The sequence below is a fragment of the Nylanderia fulva genome, unplaced genomic scaffold (assembly GCF_048542155.1).
Source record: "Nylanderia fulva isolate GAGA-0341 unplaced genomic scaffold, ASM4854215v1 Scaffold58, whole genome shotgun sequence".
In the NCBI taxonomy this organism is placed as follows: domain Eukaryota; kingdom Metazoa; phylum Arthropoda; class Insecta; order Hymenoptera; family Formicidae; genus Nylanderia; species Nylanderia fulva.
Genome location: NW_028190676.1, coordinates 493,126 through 515,728, shown reverse-complemented (window position 1 = coordinate 515,728; position 22,603 = coordinate 493,126). Strand labels below are relative to the sequence as shown.

The 22,603-nt window shown below is 30.0% G+C and overlaps 1 protein-coding gene across 2 annotated transcripts; it reads left to right on the top strand.

Moving 5' to 3' along the window:
• The first annotated feature begins 15,193 nt into the window (after positions 1-15,193).
• ari-2 (E3 ubiquitin-protein ligase ari-2) lies at positions 15,194-21,215 on the top strand. Of its 2 annotated transcripts, XM_029303707.2 has the most exons (8): positions 15,194-15,407; positions 16,100-16,613; positions 16,700-16,931; positions 17,364-17,481; positions 17,877-18,101; positions 18,750-18,962; positions 19,462-19,611; positions 20,227-21,215. In XM_029303707.2, the coding sequence occupies exons 2-8, from the start codon at positions 16,100-16,102 to the stop codon at positions 20,257-20,259; spliced, it is 1,485 nt and encodes a 494-aa protein (XP_029159540.1). In that variant the 5' UTR covers positions 15,194-15,407; the 3' UTR covers positions 20,260-21,215. The 2 variants fall into 2 exon arrangements, with proteins under 2 accessions (XP_029159540.1, XP_085343719.1); XM_085487593.1 differs by having other exon boundaries at positions 15,195-15,407; positions 19,462-21,215.
• The last annotated feature ends 1,388 nt before the right edge of the window (positions 21,216-22,603 follow it).

Here is a 22,603-nt window from a genome sequence, read left to right as displayed (position 1 = left end):
GCGATGGTATATTCACGGAAGCCAATGATATGTACTAATGTATTTGATCATGATTATTTGTCTACCTTATGGTCATTAAGTTCTTATATCAAAGATGTGGTCAAATACATCAGTGGATTCGTAATTAGAAAGCTTTTGCGAAGTAATATTTGTGATACATGCTCTATTTTTTTAACTGCTGAATCTACTGATTCAATATTAATAACTTTAAAAAGTAGAGGAAAATTGATTTTTCTATCACAAGATATGATAAAAGTATGCGAAACTATTATTCGAGAAAACAACCATATTATTTTTAAAATTAAAAATATTAAAAATGTGTTGGTCATGAAATTATTTCAAACTGTTTGTCATTTAGTTTTTAATGATAATAAAATGACGGAACATATTATGGAACAAGATATTTTAAATAATCATAAAACTGAATTAATACAAAGTATTATTAAAATTTATATAAATTTGCGTTTGTTTCACGAAGGAAAAAGTGCGACTGATATTAAGCAAAAAGATTTTATTAGACAAAAATATTCAAAATTAATACACTTTAAACACCAATAATATATACATATATATATCTATAATATATACATATATATATATATATATATTTATCAAGTATCAGGAATGGGAGAAAAGGCGGAGGGAATAATGATGGCGGATTTAGAGGTAGGAAGAGAGAAGTGGAGGGTAATAGGTATATACATTAACGGGGACATGGAAAGGAAAATGGAGGAAATGAAGGAATGGATGGAAGAGAAAGAAGAAGACAAATGGACGATTTTAGGAGGAAATTTCAACGCAAGGACAGGTAGAAGGGGGGGAGTGATAGGAGGAGAGGAGGAAGAGGAAAGAAGATCGAAGGACAAGAAGGTAAATGAGGATGGGAGGAAGTTGATAAAAGAGCTAGAAGAAGTAGGATGGGGAATTTTTAACGGAGGGATTAGAGGGGATAGGGAGGGGGAGTACACATATACAGGAGGAAGAGGGGAATCGGTGATAGACTATGTGGTGGGAGAGGATAGAGTAAAGGAAAAGATAAAGAGAATGGAGGTGGGAGATAACATAGAGTCGGACCATCACCCTTTGATTGTAACGTTAGAAAGAAGAGGAGGTGCTGAAAAGGGGAAAAGGAAGGAAGGAAAAGGAATAAGAAAAAAGGGGAGATGGACGAAGAGGGGAGGAGAAAGAATAAGAGAGGAAATAGAATGGGGAGAGGGGTGGAAAGAGGGAATAGAAGAGGAGCTAGAGGAAAAAATAGGAAGGATAGAAGAGGAATTGAGAGAAGGAGAAAAAGAGAGTGGAGAAGGAAAAAAGAAAGGGTGATGGGATGAGGAATGTGAGGAGAAGAGGAAAGAAGTGAGGAGAAAGCTAAGGGAATGGAGGAAGAAAGGAGGAGGAGGAGAAGGATACAGAAAAGAAAGGGCAGAATATAAGCTAATGTGTAAAGGAAAAAGGGAGGAGGAGAGGATAAGATGGTACAAGGAAGCGATAGAGGCAAGAACGGAAGGAGAGGTATGGAAAATTATAAACAGGGAAAGGAAGAAGAGAGAAGGAGTGAATGAGGAGATAAAAGCGGAGGAGTGGAAGGAATATTTCATGGACTTATTGGGAGGGGTAGAGGTTAAAGTTGTAAGAGGAGGAAAAGAGAAAAGGGAGAGGGATGAGGAGCAGGAGATAAGCAGGGGGGAAGTAAAGAGGATATTGGGAAAATTGAAGAAAGGAAAAGCAGCGGGGGATGATGGGATACCGAGTGAGGTATGGAAATATGGAGGAGAGAGGGTAGAAGAGTGGGTATGGGAAATGTGCAACAGAGTCTGGAGAGGGGAAGGATGGCCGGAGAGGTGGAAAGAGGGGATAATAGTACCACTGTTAAAAAAGGGAACGGGGAATAGGGTGGAAAACTACAGAGGGGTGACTTTGATGCCAACGTTATATAAGGTGTATGTGGGGATTCTAACAGAAAGGTTAAAGGAGGAAATAGAGAGGGGGAATATGTTGCCGGAGAGTCAAACAGGCTTTAGGAAGGGAATGGGGGTGATTGACAGTATATATGTGCTAAACTACCTGATCAATAAAAAAGTGAAGAAGAAGGGAGGTAAGGTAGTAGCGGCCTTCATAGATCTGAAGGCGGCGTTTGACTCAGTGGATAGGGAGGTGTTAATGGAGGCGATGAGGAAGAGGGGGGTAAGCGAAGGGTTAAGTAGTAGGATAGAAGAGGTATACAAGGAAACGAGGAGTAAAGTAAGAGCGGGGAAGGAGGAAGGAGAAAACTTCTGGACGGCAAGGGGTGTGAGGCAAGGTTGTCCAATGAGCCCACACTTGTTCAATTTGTTGATAGCGGATATAGAGGAAGTGCTGAAAAAAGGAGGCTGGGGAAGGAGTAAAGTTGGGAGGGGAAAAAGTGCACTGCTTGGCATATGCGGATGACATGGTGTTGTTGGCGGAAGAGGAGGAGGGGATGATACATATGTTGGGGAAAATGGAAAATTACATGGATAAAAAAAGGCTAGAGGTAAATGTGGATAAGACAAAAATAATGAGATTTAGAAAGGGGGGAGGAAGAATGAGGAAAATGGAGTGGAGATGGAAAGGGAAAAAATTAGAGGAAGTGAAAGAGTTCAAGTATCTAGGATATAAGTTACAAAGGAATGGAGGGCAGGAGGCGCAGGTGAGGGACAGAGTGAGGAAAGCAGGAGCGGTGATGAGACAAGTATGGGGTATGGGAAAGAGAAGATTTGCAGGAGACTGGATGAAAAGAGTATGGTTAATGGAAAGGTTGGTGGGAACGGTGATGGAGTATGGGGCGGAAATATGGGGGTGGAAGGAGAGGAGAGAAGTAGAGGCAATGCAGGAAAGATGGATTAGGTGGACGTTAGGAGTAGATTGGTGTACGCCGGGGTATATGGTAAGAGAAGAGATAGGAAAGGATAAATTCAGGATAAGAGCAGGAAGAAGAGCGATAGGGTATGAGAGAAAATTAGAGGAGGGAATGGGAGGAAGTTTAGCGAGGAAATGCTATGAGGAGATGAAGGAGAGGGTAAAGGAAGGAAAGGAGAAAACGGTGTGGGAGGAAGAGAGGGCAAAATTTTTTGAAGGAAGGGGGATAGAAGAGAGGGAGATGGAGGAAAAAAGAGAAAGGGGGGAGGAAGTATATGAGGGATGGGAGCAGAAGGACAGAGAAAGGCAAAAGGAGGAAAGATGGGAGAAGATAAGAGAGTCGAGATACAATAGATGGTATGGAGAATGGAAGGAGGAGGGTTTACCGGAATACTTGAGAAAGGGATGGGGGGAAAGCAGATGGAGAAGGATAGTGAGGTATAGAATGAACAATGAAATGAGGGGGGCGAGATACTGGGAAGAGGAGGGGAAAAGAAGATGCAGACTATGTGGGATGGAAGATGAAACTTGGGAACATGTAATAGGAGAATGTGGGGGAGAGGGGAATAAGGGAAACTGGTGGGAAAAAATGAGGGAAATACTGCAAGAAGGAGGAGAGGGAGAAGGGTGGATGAGGGAATTAGAGAAAAAGAGGATGGAGGGGAGGGTGGAAGGGGAAGAGGAGGAAGGAGGTATGAGGAGAATGTGTGAAAGTATGAATGAGGTGTTGGGGAATGTATGGGGAACTGGAAGCCGAGGCGAAGCGAGGAATAGGTTAGGGACAGCTCTTTCTCTCTCTTAATTAGTAAATAGGTAGATTAAGTTAGAGATAAGATAATTGTAAGATAGATGTAAGAGTAGAATGTAAGAGTAGTCTATAAGTTAAGATTGTAAGAAATTTGTAAGGTTTGGGTACGCTCCTCAAAAGCGCCTTTAATCCCTGAGGGGGCAAATAAAGTATTGAATATTGAATATATATATATTTATCGAATGTTATTTTGTTATTCTGTTTGTAAAAAATAAAGTTTATAATTATTTATCACTGTATGTACACTGTCCGACATTAATACTTATCAGTTATTCAATCATTGTCAATTGTATCTCAATTAAAAATTACATTTACAGTTTTAAATGGCGCGGTGAGCGTGGAGCGTGACGTGTGGCGTCATCCGCGCTTGCGCATTGTGAGCATAGGTTAAAAGCTATCTTTCTCTCTCGTACCCAACTTAAACACAGATTTTTACCATGGAGAACAATAGCAATTTCCCTTTCAGGTATATATATTACAACTACCACCTACGATACTCCATTGTAGAACGGCCTTAAATCGGATTTAATAACATCTATAGTGGTAGAACTGGCCAATCACAGCCATTCCCTTAAAAAATGGAACGGCTGTGATTGATTAGTCTTACAACTACAGATGTTATTAAACCCGATTAAGGGTGCTGTGTAAAGCGGGGTCTACAATGAATACGTTTACACGGCACCCTTAAGGGTCGGCAGGCGACATGGTGGAGACGCCTATCGGCCGGCCGGGAATTACGGATTCGTTCATCCCATATATTAGCCAAAATACTTAATGAATCTTATTAAATTTACGATATTCTTAATCAGTAGGATTGTCTGCAGGAAGACAAAGATCGATTTTTTGGAAAAAAGATAAATATAAAATTCATAATATAACTTGGGGAGATGCGCAGCTAGCAGCGGGTAAGGTTGGGTTAGCCACGAGATCGTATTTAATTTATTATAAATTTTTAAGAGCAATAATGCAAAATTTGACTCTCCCTGCTTTATTATATAAAGAATATATTAAAAAATATTTCACGAAGCTACGTAATTTCTTTTTATGTAATATTTGGGATGAACAAATCTCACTAGATCTATACTCATGGGGAAATTTTCATGGTAACATACTGACAGCTTGACAAGGAGAGAGTATCATTCTATCTTTGTCTCTCTTGCATTTGATATGTGTAAAATCAGTATAAATACAAAAACCAATATATTACGCACACGAATGAGAAATATTTTACATCTGCTCATTATATATAAAAATATAAAAGTAATGCAAATTAAATTTCACATTTATTTATAATAGTATTGTGAGGTAGTAACACATGGAAATCTTATAAGATGAATGCTGTACATCGATTAGCGTAATATTATGATTTCAAGTCGCAATAAATGATTTTGCTAATATATTATTTTGAATAAAAATTTTATAAAAACAAATAAAAATGAAATGAATAAATTTTATTCATTCTTTGTTTTTTTCTATTATTTTTTCTATTATTTGAATAAAAGGTGTATCGTATATGTAATAGATAAATAATAATTTATATATATATGTATTACAATTATTTATATATATATTGAAATTAATATATATATATATATATATATATATATATATAAATTTCAAAACGTAATTACATATTTATATAAATTATCTATCTATTTAATCTATTACACACGATACATCTTTTATTCAAATAATAGAAAAAATAATTAATAGAAGAAGAAAACAAAGAATGAAGAAAATTTATTAATTTCATTTTTGTTGTTTTTATATTTGTTTAATTTTTATTCAAAATAATATTAGCAAAATCATTTATTGACTTGTAATCATATTATGCTAATCAATGTACAGCATTCATCTTATATGATTTTCATGTATTAACTGCCTCATAATACTATTATAAATTAATGTAAAATTTGATTTCCATTACTTTTATATTTTTATATATGGTGAGCAAATGTAAAATATTTCTTATCCGTGTACGTAATATATATTAAAATATAATTATTATATAAATAATTAATTAAAAATATATATAATAAATAATTTATTATATTCATAAAAAAATTTAAGTAATAATTTTTTTCAGCATCGCAAGGTCGGAGCAATAACATAGTCTATATAAAATTACACATTTTTATTTTATTGTAAAATACAATAAATATATATATATATTAATTTTTTTATCCTTATTTTTTATAATTTTTTGTAAAATATATATTCATTCTTTTGTAAACTTATATAGATTCTTTATCTTATATTGATTTTTTTATATATTTTACTTATTTATAAAATATATAATATATAAGTTTATATATATGCGCACACATAGATATGACAATAGCGTTATCGTGATTTTTTTCGATTATTGAAGTTATATTGAAGTTATATAATCTCTCTCTTATCTCTTTCTCTCTGCTACATAAATACTATTATAACGTAAAAGAACTTACGAGTAACGTATGATGGCTCAATGCAATATATAATATTCAATCACGTAAAAAACTTGAGTTCAAATATATCAATATCAATTTTTTTACAATATATTAGAATATAGAAAAATTATAGAAATATAAGGCGATAAACTTGAAAATTTTTAAATATTGAAAATATTTTAATCATTTTTACAATTACATACACTATATATATATATATATATATATATATAAATGCAAAATAAGTCCGTAAATAAATTTATCAAGTAATAAATCCGTTGCATGCTTGCAGCTACATATGCACACACAAATAGCTGGTATGTTGATTTTTATTAAAAATTTATTTTCTGTATTATTTTGCATTTATATAGTGTGTATGTGGGTGGGTGTGTGTGTGTGTGTGTGTGTGCGCGCGCGCGCGCGTGATGTAAAAATATTTTCAATATATTTATAAAATTTTTATTGCCGAAATATATTTTTTTATCATTTCTCTGTATTCCAATATATTATTAAAAAATTGATATTGATATATTTGAACTCTAATAATTTACTGGGTGATACATACTGAACATCCTTTGCATTAATCAATATTACTCGACATAAGTTCTTTTATGTTATAAGTATTTAAGGAGCAAATTATACAATAACATCAATAATAGAAAAGAAATCAAGAATAACCAACGCATATTCGTCAATCTATGATTGCTATACAAGCTAATAATAATTTATATTCGTTCTCTTATTCTTGTCTCTCGAAAAAGTATAAGCAATAAATTATCAAATCTAACAAGTACCCGTGTCTAACATTGTAGACTAATTTACTTTCAATTATGCTACTGTTATTATTTATCATTAGACAATTATAAAACGTATATATATATATAGCATTACAAATTATATATGTATATGTTTTATAATTTATTTTATATTTTATTATTTGACAAGTTAAATCTCTCCGAATCATAATTTGCGCTTACATCTTAAAGACGAAATGCTGTAACTCTCTGATATTCCAATCTGTATTTTTGAAAAGGACCACATCCCGTATGGTCGAAACGTTAAAATAAATATATATACAACTTTAATTTGAGGCCAGTGTAGTCAGACCAAATCTATAACCTCTGTTTTATAATTGTCTAATGATAAATAATAACAGTAGCATATATAATTGAGAGTAAATTAGTATATTTTATATATATATATATATTTATATATAAATAATATATCCACATATGTGCATAAGCATATATAAAATTTACAAAAATGGGTGCTTATTAGTCTTGCTACGTTACTGCTTTCTGTTACGGAAGGCCAGAAAGCATTTTCAGGCGGCATCCGCGTATACCGGCACGGTAGAGGAACAAGGAGAACACGTGATTATCGGTCCTTGTCTCTCTTACGTGCGTCCGCGTGAGCGATGCAGTGGTGTATGTACGTGTACAGACATACACCACTACATAAAACCCGAGAATTGGTTTCTCGGCGTTGGCAACACTGAAACCGGAGTTTCGCGTTGTCACCGCACGAGGTCTCCAATATCAATTCGGAGTTTGCCTGGGTGTACTGCCGACCCTTAAGGGTCGACAGGTCGGTCGGCCAAACTCCGAATTGATGTTGGAGACCTCGCGCGGTGACAACGCGAAACTCCGATTTCAGTGTTGCCAACGCCGAGAAACCAATTCTCGGGTTTTATGTAGTGGTGCATGTCTGTACACGTACATACACCATTGCATTGCTCACGCGGACGCACCGTAGAGAGACAAGGACCGATAATCACGTGTTCTCCTTGTTCCTCTACCGTGCCGGTATACGCGAGATGCCGCCTGAAAATGCTTTCTGGCCTTCCGTAGCAGAAGGCAGTAGCGTAGCAAGGCTAATAAGTACCTACTTTTTATAAATTTTATATATCCTTATGCACATATGTGCGTATATATATATATATATATATATATATATATATATATATATTATATAAGGGATATGTTGATTATTCTTGATTTCTTTTTGATTATTGATGCTATTGTATAATTTGCTCCAATAACTTATAACGTGAAAGAACGTACCGTTGAGTAATATATAATCAATGCAAGGATGTTCAGTATATCATCCAGTAAATTAGAGTTCAAATATATCAATATCAATTTTTTTATAATACAATATATATATATATATATATATATTGGAATATAGAAAAATGATAAAATATATTTCGGCGATTTAAAAATTTGTTAATATATTGAAAATATTTTTACTACATATATATAAGTGTAAAATAATTCAGAAAATAAATTTAATAAAAATCTACATACCAGCTGTGTGCATGTGTGCAATTGATTTATTGAAATTTATTTACGGAAGTATTTTGCATTTATATATTTATAGTGTGTGTAGTTGTAAAATGATTAAAATATTTTCAATATCAAATTTTTAAGTTAATCGCCTATATAAAAAATATATTTCTATGATTTTCTATATTCTAATATATTATAAAAAAATTGATATTGATATATTTGAACTCAAGTTTTTTACGTGATTAAATATTCTTGCATTGAGCCATCATACGTTACTCGTAAGTTCTTTCATATCTGTATATATATATATATATATATATATATATATATACACTTATATATATATATTATATATATAATATTTCATTTATTTATAAAATACATTTTTAATTCATATTCAACCTGAATGATATTTTCTATATGTTTATGCTATCCTCCGATCTATCCCTAACAAATTAGGAGGTGTAATTGCATTATTATCATCAATTATTATCTTATATTTTTTACCTCTAATTTCTATAAAATTTAATTCATTATCATTTTATCCTTTAAATCAATATTTATTTTGAATTTTCATTAATATTTTTATTCTATTAACATGAGCAGGAGCTCAACCTTTTATCATTATTAGACAAATTTTATCATTATGTTACTTTCTTTATTTTATCTTATTACCTTTCCTAATAAAAATTTGAGATTTAATTATTTTTAAATAAATATTTTAAAATTTATTATTATAAATAAATTTAAAATATTAAAAATAATTATATTTAATATTTAAATTTTTTATAAATTACTATTAAATTAAGTTAATAATCTTGAATTTAAGTTTATGTTTTGAAAACATATTAAAGAAATTTTAATTTTCTATTAACTTTTAAACATTTAATTTATTTTACTAAATTATTATTAATAATATTAATTTAAATCCAAAAATTAATAAAATATAAACCAAAATTATTGGTAAAATAATTTTCCAACATAAATATATTAATTTATCATATTGTATTCGAGGAAGTATTCCATGTATAAAAATTACTATTCTACATAAAATATTAATTAAAATAAAAGTTAAAATTATTGAATATTTTAATAAATTCCTAAATATATAAATTCTAATTAATCTAAAAAAATAATTATTCCATATTCAGATAAAAAAATTAATGTAAACCCACCCCTAAAATATTCAATATTAAATCATCTGACTCACTTTCGATAAAATCTATAGGACTTCGATTTAATTCAGCTAAAATCCTAATAAACACTATAATAAACAAAGGATATAAAACTACTATATATCATAAATAAAATTGATAATTAATAAAATCAAAAAAAGAATATCTCTCTCTTATTAATATAATAACTAAAATAATTAAAATAAATCTTACTTCATATGATAATATTTGTGAAACTGATCGTATTGCTCCTATTATTGAATAAATCGAATTAGCTGATCATCCCATAAAAATTATAACATACCCTCTAATAGTTATAAAAACAATTATTAATAAAATAGAATAATTTAAAAAATAAATATTAGTAATGTAAGGAAATACTAATCATATTATTATTAAAACAAATCTAATTATAGGACATAAATAAAAAAAATTATAATTAGATTTATATACATAAAATAATTCTTTATTAAGTAATTTAATAGCATCACTAAAAGATTGAAATAATCCTATAAATCCCACCTTATTAGGTTCTTTACGAATTTGTACATATCTTAAAATTTTTCGTTCCAATAAAGTTAAAAAAGCTACCCCAACTAATATAATTAATAACAAAATTAACAATCTTAATATATTTAACGCACTATAAAAATATAATCTTAAATTTTGACAAATTATTACTTGTATAACTTTTTTCTATTATACATCATTAAAATTCTAAATTTAATACACTTAAATTTTGCCAAAGTAATTTTATTTATTTATATATATTTGATCAATTAAATTTATTCATTAAAAAAAATATAATTTAAAAAAAAGTCCTTTTGTACAAAATTTTCTTAATTTTATTATAGATAGAAACCGATCTGGCTTACACCGATCTGAACTCAAATCATGTAAAATTTTATTAGTCGAACAGACTAAAATATTAAACTTCTTTATTTAATTTTTATTTTATTTCAACATCGAGGTCGCAATCATTTTTATTAATATGATCTTTCTAAAAATATTACGCTATTATCCCTAAGGTAATTAATTTTTATAATTATTATAAAAAAAAAAATTTTCTTAATTTAATAATCAATCCTTTATAAAAATTTCATTAATTAATGTTAAAATTATCTTTAAATTAAAGTTCATTTTATTTAATTATCCTCCCAATAAAATATAATCATTAAAATAAAATTTATTTCCTTAAATAAAAAAATTATATTAATTTAATAGGGTCTTCTCGTCCCATAATTTCTTTTAAGAATTTTAACTTAAAATTTAAATTTTAAATCTACAAATTAAAACAGCTTTAATCAATTCCTTCATTCCAGTTTTCATTTAAAAAACAATTGATTATGCTACCTTTGCACCGTCAATATACTGCGGCTATTTAAAAATCACTGAGCAGAAATAATTTTAAATTATTATCAAAAAACCATGTTTTTGTTAAACAAGTAAATTAATGAAAATTAATGTGTATATGCATTACAATATATTCAATACAATATTCTCTTAATTTGAACGAAAATTATAAATAACTTATGCGTAACATATATTTTTGGACTCCTAAATAAAAAATATATTATATTATTTGCAAAAAATAAGATGAAATATTTTTTATTCGAATAGTCTCAACTGCTCTTTTAGCTGAATGTTTAGAAGCAATGAAAAAAATCGAGGATCTACGAAAAATTTAAGTACATTTCTAAGATTTTTTTATATGATATAAAAAAAATATATGGTATATAAATTGATTTTTTAATTTTTTTATTAATTTTTAATTACACACACACACACACACACAAATAGATTCTTATTATTTAAAATAGTTTTTATTTTTGTTCTTTATTTACATATGCATACATATACAAAAAAATAAAAATAATATGATAGCCTTTTTGCTGACATTATCTCTCAATATTTGCATCCGTGTGCTCACGTATTAGTTTTTGTACCTACATGGACGCTACTACATATGCGATGTAAGAGAGACAAAGATGGAATGATGCTCTCTCCTTGTCAAGCAGTCAGCATGTTACCACAGAAATTTCCCCTGCTCCTTATGAATCTAGTGAGAATCTTATCGTCCAGATATTTCATAAAATAAGTGACATAACTTCGTGAATTTTTTTTTAATATATTCTTTATATAATAAAGCAGTCCTCTAAAAGGCCGGATTTTACATTTTCGCTCTTAAAAATTTATAATAAATAAAAGACTCGCGGCTAACCCAACCTTACCCGTTCCTAGCTGTGCATTCCCCCAAGTTTATTAAAAATTTTTATTTTTATCTTTTTTTCATAAAATAGCTCTTTAGAGGACTACAAATGAGCTTACTGATTAAGAATATCCTAAATTTAATAAGATTCATTCAATATTTTCGCTAATATCTGGAAAATAAGAATCCGTAATTCCCGGCCGGCCGATAGGCGTCTCCACCATGTCGCCTGTCGACCCTTAATCGAGTTTAATAACATCCGTAGTTGTAAGACTGGCCAATCACAGCCGTGGTACAAGGTGCCGTGTAAACGTACTCATTGTAGACCCCGCTTTACTCTTGTACTCTGTACTCCTGCCGATTTTTGTTCAATAGTACTGTGGTTATTTGGAAATGCAGTATGACGTCCAGTAATTTTTGCAATCATATTTTTACTATTATTTATACATATTATATACAGGCAGATACAGGATGTTCCATTTTAATGTATCATATTAATATATTATACAGGGTGTCCGGTAATTCGCCTCAACCGTTGTGTGCAAGTAAAGTGAGTTAAACCGAATAGGAAAGTCCTCTACCGTTTTGCGATTTTCGCAATAATTATTGAGTTATTAAACGAAAAAGATCGACCAATCGACACGAATAGAAGCGCGCGACGAGAAGAGATGTCCTACTCGATTTGTTCGCGTTGCAGGCCCCAACTTGCTCCTTTTCACTTCAATGCACTCGTATTGGTCCAATTCGAAAAGCGCACTAATACGAGCGCATTGGAGTAAGAAGGAGCATGTTGGGGCATGCGATGCGAACAAACCTACTACTGCAACACGATATTTCATACGCCTTTTCATACGCAGCATGCTGCAGCAGCAAATCAGTCACGTGATCAAAATTTATTAGAGCATATTTCTTTGTTCTCTTATTAATTCAAGGTTAAAATTACGATTTTTACTTTTATATTTTCAAAATAATTAATTTTATTTTTAAAAAATCCATTATTTAACTAATACAATGATAATAATTATTAGAATCAACTAGTTGCGTGTTCTTTTGCTTTACTGCCTTTGCTGTTCGTTCAATTGAACTTCACCAATAGTAACAAACTGTTGCGACAGCATGCTGCACATGAACCTATACACGGCGTGCGGCAAAGCGGAGGGAGGAGCGAACGATGACTATGTACGATTCGTGTTCAAAAAATGTTCGTGTATCGTGTTACAGTAGGACGTCTCTTCTCGTCGCGCGCTTCTATTCGCGTGGATTGGCCGATCTTTTTTATTTAATAACTCAATAATTATTGCGCAAATCGCAAAACGGTAGAGGACTTTCCTATTCGGTTTAACTCACTTTATCTACATACGACGGTTGAGGTGACAATTACCGGATATCTTGTATATTATTCCTACATCCATGAGATATATATATATATATATATATATATATATATTGATATATATATATTTATATCCTTTTTATAATTTATATTTTTTTTATAACTGTGTTTATACATAAGCAGTCTTAAAAATTATTATCTAGAACATTATCTAGATAAATCGCCATATAATTTCATCTTTTACTTAAATATATATTTAAAACAATATCATCTTTATTTTATCTACGATAAATTTACATATATTTTTATCTTATCTTTTATCTAGCTAATTTTAAAATCATCTAAGCACAACACTGTAATATAATATATATGTGTAATATAATATATATTACATATATATATATATGTAATATAAAGTATATTTATATTATACAATATATTGTAAAATCCTTAGCAGGCGAGGAGGCATTAATGATGCAATACTGTAATTTATTTTGGGTGGAGTTCCGAATAGGTAAACCCTCCTATTTTTTTGAAACTATACTATTTTTTGTATTTTTGAACGCTGATTACGAATATGATAATGGAAATTTGCGACAAGGTCATTTTCAAGGTCAAAACTCAAAAAACTAAAAAAATATAATTTTTTAGACCTTATTTCAATAAATATTGATATAACAAAAAAAGTTTCAAATGAAAGTTGCAGTTCTTATAAAAATACATCATTTATGTTCTATACATTTTTTTGCGTAAAAGTGATAGTTTTTGAGAAAATCGATATTAAAGACCAAAAACGGGTAAAGTTCCGAAAAGTGCTCACTTCTAATTTTTTTAAAACTCAGTATTCTTACGTATTTTGATGCGCTGATTATGAATATCATAGCGAAAATTGGCGCCTCTCTCATTTTCATTGTAAAAATTATGAAAAACCCATAAAATTTATAGTTTTTAACTTTTTATCTCAATAAATACGAAAAATCATGATAAATATTTTAAACAAAAGTTTCAGATCTTACAGAGAAAAACATTTATATGTCCTATTACTTTTTACCGTACAAGTGAGTTTTCAACAAAAACAATGGAATCTAAATCTTATATCTGTTCTCCTTTCTAAGCATGTACTTTGCAGTACATATACGATTCCACATGGGTTTACAACTTTCTACGTAGAGCGAGATTCCACGCACATCTATTTTTCTAGTTTTTCGGTAGTGGAACTCTCCGGAAGGGGGGCAGAACCACTGTTTCCACGCATACACTTTTCCACGCGAAGCGAGGTTCCACATGGGTTTGCAACTTTCTACGCAGAGCGAGGTTCCACGCAAATTTATTTGTCTAGTTTTTCGGTAGTGGAGCCCTCCGCAGGGGGGGCGGAATCCACTGTTTCCACGCATACACTTCCACGCGAAGCGAGGTTCCACATGGGTTTGCAACTGAGATATGTTGTTTTCGGAACCATGGCCGTTTTTAGTCTTTAACATCGATTTTCTCGAAAACTATTTTACGCAAAAAATGTATAAAACATAATTAATGTATTTTTATAAGAACTACAACTTTTATTTAAAACATTTTTTTGTTACATTAATATTTATCGAAATAATGTCTAAAAAGTTATATTTTTTCAGTTTTTTTGAGTTTTAACCTTGAAAATGATCTTGTCGCAAATTTTTATTATCATATTCGTAATCAGCATTCAAAAATAAAAAAATAGCGTAGTTTCAAAAAAATCGGAGAGTTCACCTATTCGGAATTTTATCCTTTATTTTTATATAATATAGTAGTTTTGTTATTTTTATAATATTTTGTTATATATTTTATTAATATTACAATTTTATTAATAACTGCATTTCTAAAATAATTATCTTTTTATTTCTACAGTACATATTTAATAAAAATAATAAAATATAAATATTTTACTTTTTCAATAATTTTCCAATATTTACATTTCGAAATTTGCGCGTTATTCAACTAAGAATATGGCGGTACGTCACGTGACATTCGTAACATCTGTCAAAAAGGTGACTGAGTGACTCTCGCACATACATATACATACATAACTGGTTATACTGTGGTCTTGGTCTTACTTGTTTATGATCGTGTGCGTAGGCCTTTATACCATTAAGTCCGGTGTAAACTGCAAGTCTCCGCGATCACTACGAGAGGAAAAATTTAGAAAGAAACTCTTTTAAAGCACCCTTGACAAGCCGCACATGAATCTCGTAAAAACAAGCGCATAAATGTATTTCTCTTGATAATCGAGGAAGGCCTGTAGCCGACCAAAGGTGGGTCGTTAAACGAATTTTCCTCCGCAAAATTGTCTGCCAATTGCATTTTGTTTGCGACGCGATTGTCGCGGATTCGGCATCGTTTATCGAAAAATCATGTTCGGGCGATTAGCGAGAAAAAAAAGATTTCACAGGAAAATCTCGCTTTCAGGGCCGAACAAAAATGAGAATTCAAAAGCTTTCTTTTATATGAGGTGCTTCGGAATTACATTTCACACGTTGTATAATATATTCTAATTTTACTGAATATATACAACGTGACATCGTAATTTTTTCAACACATGTGAATAATTACTTCTTCGAAATTTTATCCAATTGTTTTTTTACACTTAATTCCTCGGAAAATTTTTTCCACAATTTTGTCATTTTAGCGGGATTTTGTTTTAAAAAAAAGATACGTTTCTGTCAAATAATATTTAGGACTAATTTTATCTTTATATTGTAAGTGTTTCAAAGTATTATTAAATGTATTTACATCAATCTTTAATAATTCTAAAAAAACGTTAATAAGTATATGGATTTAATAATATTTTACAAAATATTGTAATAATATACATGTATATAAAATAATATATTACTATAAACTTTTTAAAATACTGTAACATTCTAATATTGAGCGATACTTGATTACATGAAAAGAATGTACAAGTTTGACAATGAGGCTAATGTGCAAAATATTTTCCTTTCAGATGTCGAGTGAAAATGACAGTGAGATGGATTGTTCGGATTCAGACTGTGGTGATCCGGGCTATGAAGATTATTACAATATTCATCAATGGGGTGGCGAAGTGGATAACGATGTCGATCCTGAACAAAACAGAAGAGACCCAGAGTACGCTGTATACGACTGTTTGCGCGTCGAGGAGGTAGAACGACTCCTGAACGAGAGTGTAGAAGTGTTAAGTAATAGCCTTCATGTAACGCCATCTTTAGCTAAAGTATTGTTACATAAACACAATTGGGCGTTACAAGATATTGTCACAAAGTATCGTAGCAATGCTTCCAGTTTATTGATTAATTCGAAGATTAAACCTACTCCAGAACAAGTGCCAGGATCAAAGGGTCAGAAAGGCGGTGTGTGTTCAGTTTGTGTTACGGTTTCTCCCGCAGATAGGTTTTCTACACTTACGTGTGGACATTCATTTTGCAAAGACTGTTGGTGTATGCATTTTGAAGTACAAATAACTCAAGGTATATCTACAAGTAAGTAATGTTGCTTTACTTTGTTGTCTTATTTTTGTTATGCTTTTAATTAAAATTTATTAATTTTCTCTCCTTTCTCCACATAGGTATAAGTTGCATGGCACAAGATTGCGATGTTCTAGTTCCAGAAGATTTTGTCCTTTCTTTACTTGCTAAGCCTAACATGAGAGAGAGATATCAGCAGTTTGCCTTTTGCGACTATGTCAAATCTCATCCGCAACTACGATTTTGTCCTGGTCCAAATTGCCAAATAGTTCTGCGTTCGAAGGAACAACGAGCAAAGAGAGTCATGTGTTCATCATGCAAAACTGTATTCTGGTAAACGAGTGCGGATATTTATTCAGGGTTGAGAAAATTATTTTGTGGAAGTATTTAGTTACAGTTAACAGTTACCCAATTCTAAAAAATAATAAGTTACAGTTATAATAACTCAAAAAGTAACAAATTGTAACTTAAAAATTTATTAATTAATTTTGAAATAAAATTAAATTTGAAATAAAAATATATTTAATATATTAAATTAATAATTTGTAATAAATTAACTTCTAACACAATAATTAATATTATTTACTTACAACTAATGCTATGTCTATATATATATATTTTTTTTTGTCTACATTAGGTCTAGTTTTTTCAGCCGAACTGACTGTACTAATTCAGAGAAAGAAAAGGGATAAACTCTGAACTAGTGCAGCTAGTTCAGTTGAAAAGGATAGACCTTTTGTTACATTAAAAATGTCATTGCTTTAGCTTCCGATGTGGTATGGATTACCATGCACCTACCGATTGTGGTACAATAAAAAAGTGGTTGACAAAATGTGCGGATGATTCCGAGACAGCTAATTACATTAGTGCTCATACCAAAGATGTGAGTGATTCGGAAACAATTAGAAATTAGAGATAATGCATTTACAATGTTGCAGAAAACACCTAAAGTTTCTGATTCCTCGCCGCGACCATGTTAGATTGTGACGTCACACGCTGAAATAGGTGTCATTTTTAAATATTTCGATGAAACACTGCTTTAGATGGCTTTAGCACAGTTTAGCACAAAAGGATAGTTTTCGAGATATTTGAAGAGTGTACTAAAGTCATCTGAAGTGTTTTATCGCAATGTATCTTTTTATTTCGTAATGACGTCTAAGAACTTTTAGCGCGTGTTTTCTCATCTCTGAGGTCACAATTCCAACATTGTCGGTGAGAAGCCAGGAGCCTTATTTTTAAAAATTATTTATCTTTTAAAAAATTATTTATATATTTTAGTGTCCAAAATGTCATATTTGTATAGAGAAGAATGGTGGTTGTAATCACATGCAATGTTACAACTGTAAACATGATTTCTGCTGGATGTGTCTTGGAGATTGGAAAGCACATGGTAGCGAGTATTACGAGTGTTCGCGATATAAAGAGAATCCGAACATCGCACATGAAAGCGTTCACGCGCAAGCGAGAGAAGCTCTCAAGAAATATCTTCATTATTACGAACGAGTAAGTTCTGTCTCTCTGTCTCTTTCTCAAACTTTTTATTTTGGTATATTCTTTGCAGGGTTGGGTAATAACTTAATATAAATGATAAAGTTAATTAATTAAAAGTTAATAAGTTAATAACTTTTAACTTAGCTTAGTTAATTTAAAATGTATTAATTTTAACTTCAGCTAGTTATATTTGACCTTAAACTTATTAACTTGTTTTTGTTATCTCTGAATACTATTATTGGTTTTTTATAAGTTATAAACGTATTATTTCTAATTAAACTATTATTAATTTTTATGTTCATTTGTCATCAATTATAATTATTAAAAATATATTTTCTTTCCATATAAAGATTAAACTTTGTTATTTTTTTATTATAAATTTTAAAAGAATTAAACAAAATTCTAATGTAATATAAATAATGTTTTTAAAAATTAACTTTTGATTTAACTTCAGTTAATTTAATCTTAACTTAATTTTAACTGAGTTAATTGTTTGTTAATGCAACTTTTAACTTAACTAAATTAATTTTATAAGCAACTAATTTTAATTTAACTTAATTTCAAAAACTCATTATCTTATCCAGCCTTGATTTTTTGTGATTAGTGAATTTTTTCGCAAAATTTGAATAGATAAATATTATTGCATACATATTTATTCAGTGGGAAAATCACAGCAAATCGTTGAAATTAGAGGAACAAACGTTAGAAGGCATCAAGATGAGAATCAATAATAAGGTGATGAATGCAAGTGGCACATGGATAGACTGGCAACATCTATTCGAGGCGGCATCACTCTTAGCGCGTTGTCGTTACACCTTGCAATACACATATCCATATGCTTATTATATGGAATCCAGTCCTCGCAAAGAATTGGTAAGATCTCACAAAAATATACACTACCCCTCCAAAAAGAGAGGGGAACACTTTTTCTATCTTAAAAATTATATTATTGTCAAACTACTGCAACTCATCCGAAAAAATCATCGTAGATTAAAAATTGAGAAAGTATTTTGAAGCTTGAAATATCAAATGCGCTGTCAGTGATTTTACAAAATTTTTTTATTTTCCTTGTTCTGAAAAATACAGATTTAGTTACAATATTATGTAAAAAAATTGTGGAAAATTTTTAAAAATAGCGTTTTGTAGGCGAAATATTATCATTTATGAAACTTGAGCAGATTTTTTCAAAAAAAAATTTTATTGACACCCAGAATGTCAAAAATACATAATTTCAAGACACAAAACAACATGTCCTTTTTTATATAATTTTTAGAATAGGAAGTGTTCCTTTTTTTTTTAGTAGTGTATGTGTTAACTAAAGTATGTAATACACGTAATGATAAAAACTGAATTATCCTATTATATATAATAGTTCGAGTATCAGCAAGCTCAATTGGAAGCAGAAATAGAGAATCTCTCGTGGAAAATTGAACGAGCGGAAACGACGGATCGGGGTGATCTAGAGAATCAAATGGATATTGCGGAAAAGCGTCGTGTTACCTTATTGAAGGATTTCCTCGAGGTATAATTGTCCGAGCGCTAATTTTGTATTTTCAGTCTTAAGTCTAACACAAAATTAGATCACATTTGTGATCTTTTCTATTTACAATCGGATAGCAAGGTGCAAAATACGTACGCGGGCGCCTATACATATAAACACTTATATATTTACAGATCCTATATTATAGTATATGTTTATATATGTATATATATATATATATATATATATATATATATATATATATGCACAATGCCACTACACAAAATTTGAAATTGTATAGAATTGTTTAATTATATAAATATCTCAATAATAATATTTAAAAAGAAATTTAATTTATCATACTTGATGAGATCATAATTATCATAATTATAGAAGTGAAAATATTTTTGTTTTATGTAGTAAGATAATGTGAGGTGTAATTATAATAATTATAAAGAAGTGATTCTTTTTCTTTAAGTATTATCGATACAGGAGATAATTTAACCATGTCATTTGCTCTATGCTACAATTTAAATATGAGAATTATGAAGATTTAAGAATTATTATATATTAGCGTTGATTTGCGTGTTATATCCAAAAAAATTTTCAGATTTTACCGAAATATTTAAATTCTAATAATATTATTTTACATTTAAGGCTCCTGGATCCTCGCCGCGACCATGTTTGTGACGTCAGAGGCAAGAAAATACACATTAAAAATTCTTATTGTTACATAAAAAAAATGTTATCTTTATTAAATTATCTAGAATAACGTTTAGATAATTTGATTTAGAATCGTAACACATAAAAATACTTAAGTAGTAGAATTTAAGCAGTAAGCGATAAAAACTTACAAATAAAATATGAATATATTTTCTATTTTTGTTTTATAATTTACATTTTTTTATAACTATTTACATAAGCGGTTTTAAAAATAACATTATCTGGAAATTATCTAGATGAATATCGTTATATAATTTTATCTTTTATCTAGATATATTCAAAATCATCTTTATCTTATCAATCTAACAATAAGATAATTTTACATATTTTTATCTCATCTTTATCTAATTAATTTTAAAATTATGTAAGCCATCTGAAATAGTTTCATCGAAATACCTTTTTATTTCGAAATGGCATCTAAGAATTTTTAGGGTGCGTTTATTCTGCTTCTGACATCACATTCTAACATCGTCAGAGGATCCAGGAGCCTTAATGCTTATTAGATAAAATCGAAAAAATATTAATTTTGTCGATTGATTCGTCGATATTTCGATTAGCTTGAAAATATTTTTTTTAAATGCGTCATAAAAAACTTGTGAATTTTTAAAATTTTCTTATTCTGTATTCAGCAAAATACACGCATTATGCAATTTGATAAGAGGCATTGTACGAAAAGTATCAATGAAATCGGAAAATGCTTGTCTTCACTGCTATTCGCCTTTCTTCAAATCTTATTCTAAGTATTGTTAATTAATATATTTAAGATACATTTATGTGTCCATTGATTAAAAGCAACCGCCTAATTTAAGTACTCTGGTGCCAAGAAATGATGGTATCAATTTGCTGTGTATATATTAAAAAGAGAAAAAGTAAATGTGTACGTGAAGAGAAATAAAGAAGGATGCGACGTGTTTTTTATTAAACTAGAATTTTAAGGAGTACATGTGCACAACGATCAAAGATATCTGTAACACATTTAGCCATAATTAAATTTACATTTTTTTAAGCTATTTAAAAAAAGGGAAACAGGATTTACTCTACTATTATAACTTTTAACCGCGTGATATAAATGCGAGGAAATAGGTGATTATCCAAAAAGCTGGAATTAAAATTTTCTGCGAAATACTGTATAAAATAATATAACATGATATTTTAAATCGGCCAATAGAGCCCAAGCACGAAAAATTAATTCTTCGGAACTGTATCTCTTGGTTTGAGATTACTAAGTTCCATATATAAATTAATCTCGAACTTACATATGGAAAAAATAGGCGAGAAAAATATAGGTCCGAAAAGTTCTGCTTCAGCGACTTTTCGGACCTATATTTTTCTATGGAGAAAATAGGCGAGAAAAATATAGGTCCGAAAAGTCGCTGAAGCAGAACTTTTCGGACCTATATTTTTCTCGCCTATTTTTTCCATATGTAAGTTCGAGATTAATTTATATATGGAACTTAGTAATCTCAAACCAAGAGATACAGTTCCGAAGAATTAATTTTTCGTGCTTGGGCTCTATTGGCCGATTTAAAATATCATATGTTATTCTTAATATTGAGAGCCGATAAAAATATTTCTCATTTGATAACATAATATGTTTGTCACAGTTAAAAGAGAAATGAAAACTTTTTCAAGAAATTAAAATTCACGTGCAACTAAAGAAAGTTATGTTGCACAAGATGATATAAAAGAGAAGAATATGATGACGAGACGATTTTCGCGACTCAAAAGATTGAATTAAATACGAAACCAAGGTCTCTCTCAAAGATTTGTCTCTCATCTCTACATGTCTAATCTTTCGAATGTGCAATGGGAAGTAATTACTATTGTATAAGAATATTAAAGTATTTGTAAATTAATATTAATAATAATAATCATAAATCATACAGAACAATTTATTCAATTCAATAATTTTATTAACATATTTATTGTTTATTTAAGGCCCTTGCTTTCTTCTTTCTTTTCTTAGTACTACTACTATCTACCATCCCAATAATCATTACTATGTAAAGGCAAGTGTAGGTAACTAATTTTGTTAAATGGCCGAGGAAATAATTAAGTTTTCTTTTGATGAATGAGATAAGAGAGGATCTATCAGATTGATAAAGAGGGCAGAACCAGAGTTTGATATCCTAGGAAGGAAAGGAAAAGCCACATGCTGGAGAAAAAATAATTTTTAGGGATTAATAATTTTGAAAATTATTTTTTCAAAAGAGTGATGGCAAAAAGATCTGTTTTTCGCCCATTTTATAGGGTCGAATTTTGGGATCTCAAATTTCAAACTTTTTTTTATGCCAAATAGTACTATATGATG

Bases quoted from the DNA above. Each gene is read 5' to 3' on its own strand.
- ari-2 (XM_029303707.2), top strand. From the start codon at position 16,100: ATGTCGAGTGAAAATGACAGTGAGATGGATTGTTCGGATTCAGACTGT. The intron at 16,932-17,363 runs GTAAACGAGTGC...TCATTGCTTTAG, and splicing joins TCATGCAAAACTGTATTCTG to CTTCCGATGTGGTATGGATT. The intron at 18,102-18,749 runs GTAAGTTCTGTC...ATATTTATTCAG, and splicing joins ATCTTCATTATTACGAACGA to TGGGAAAATCACAGCAAATC.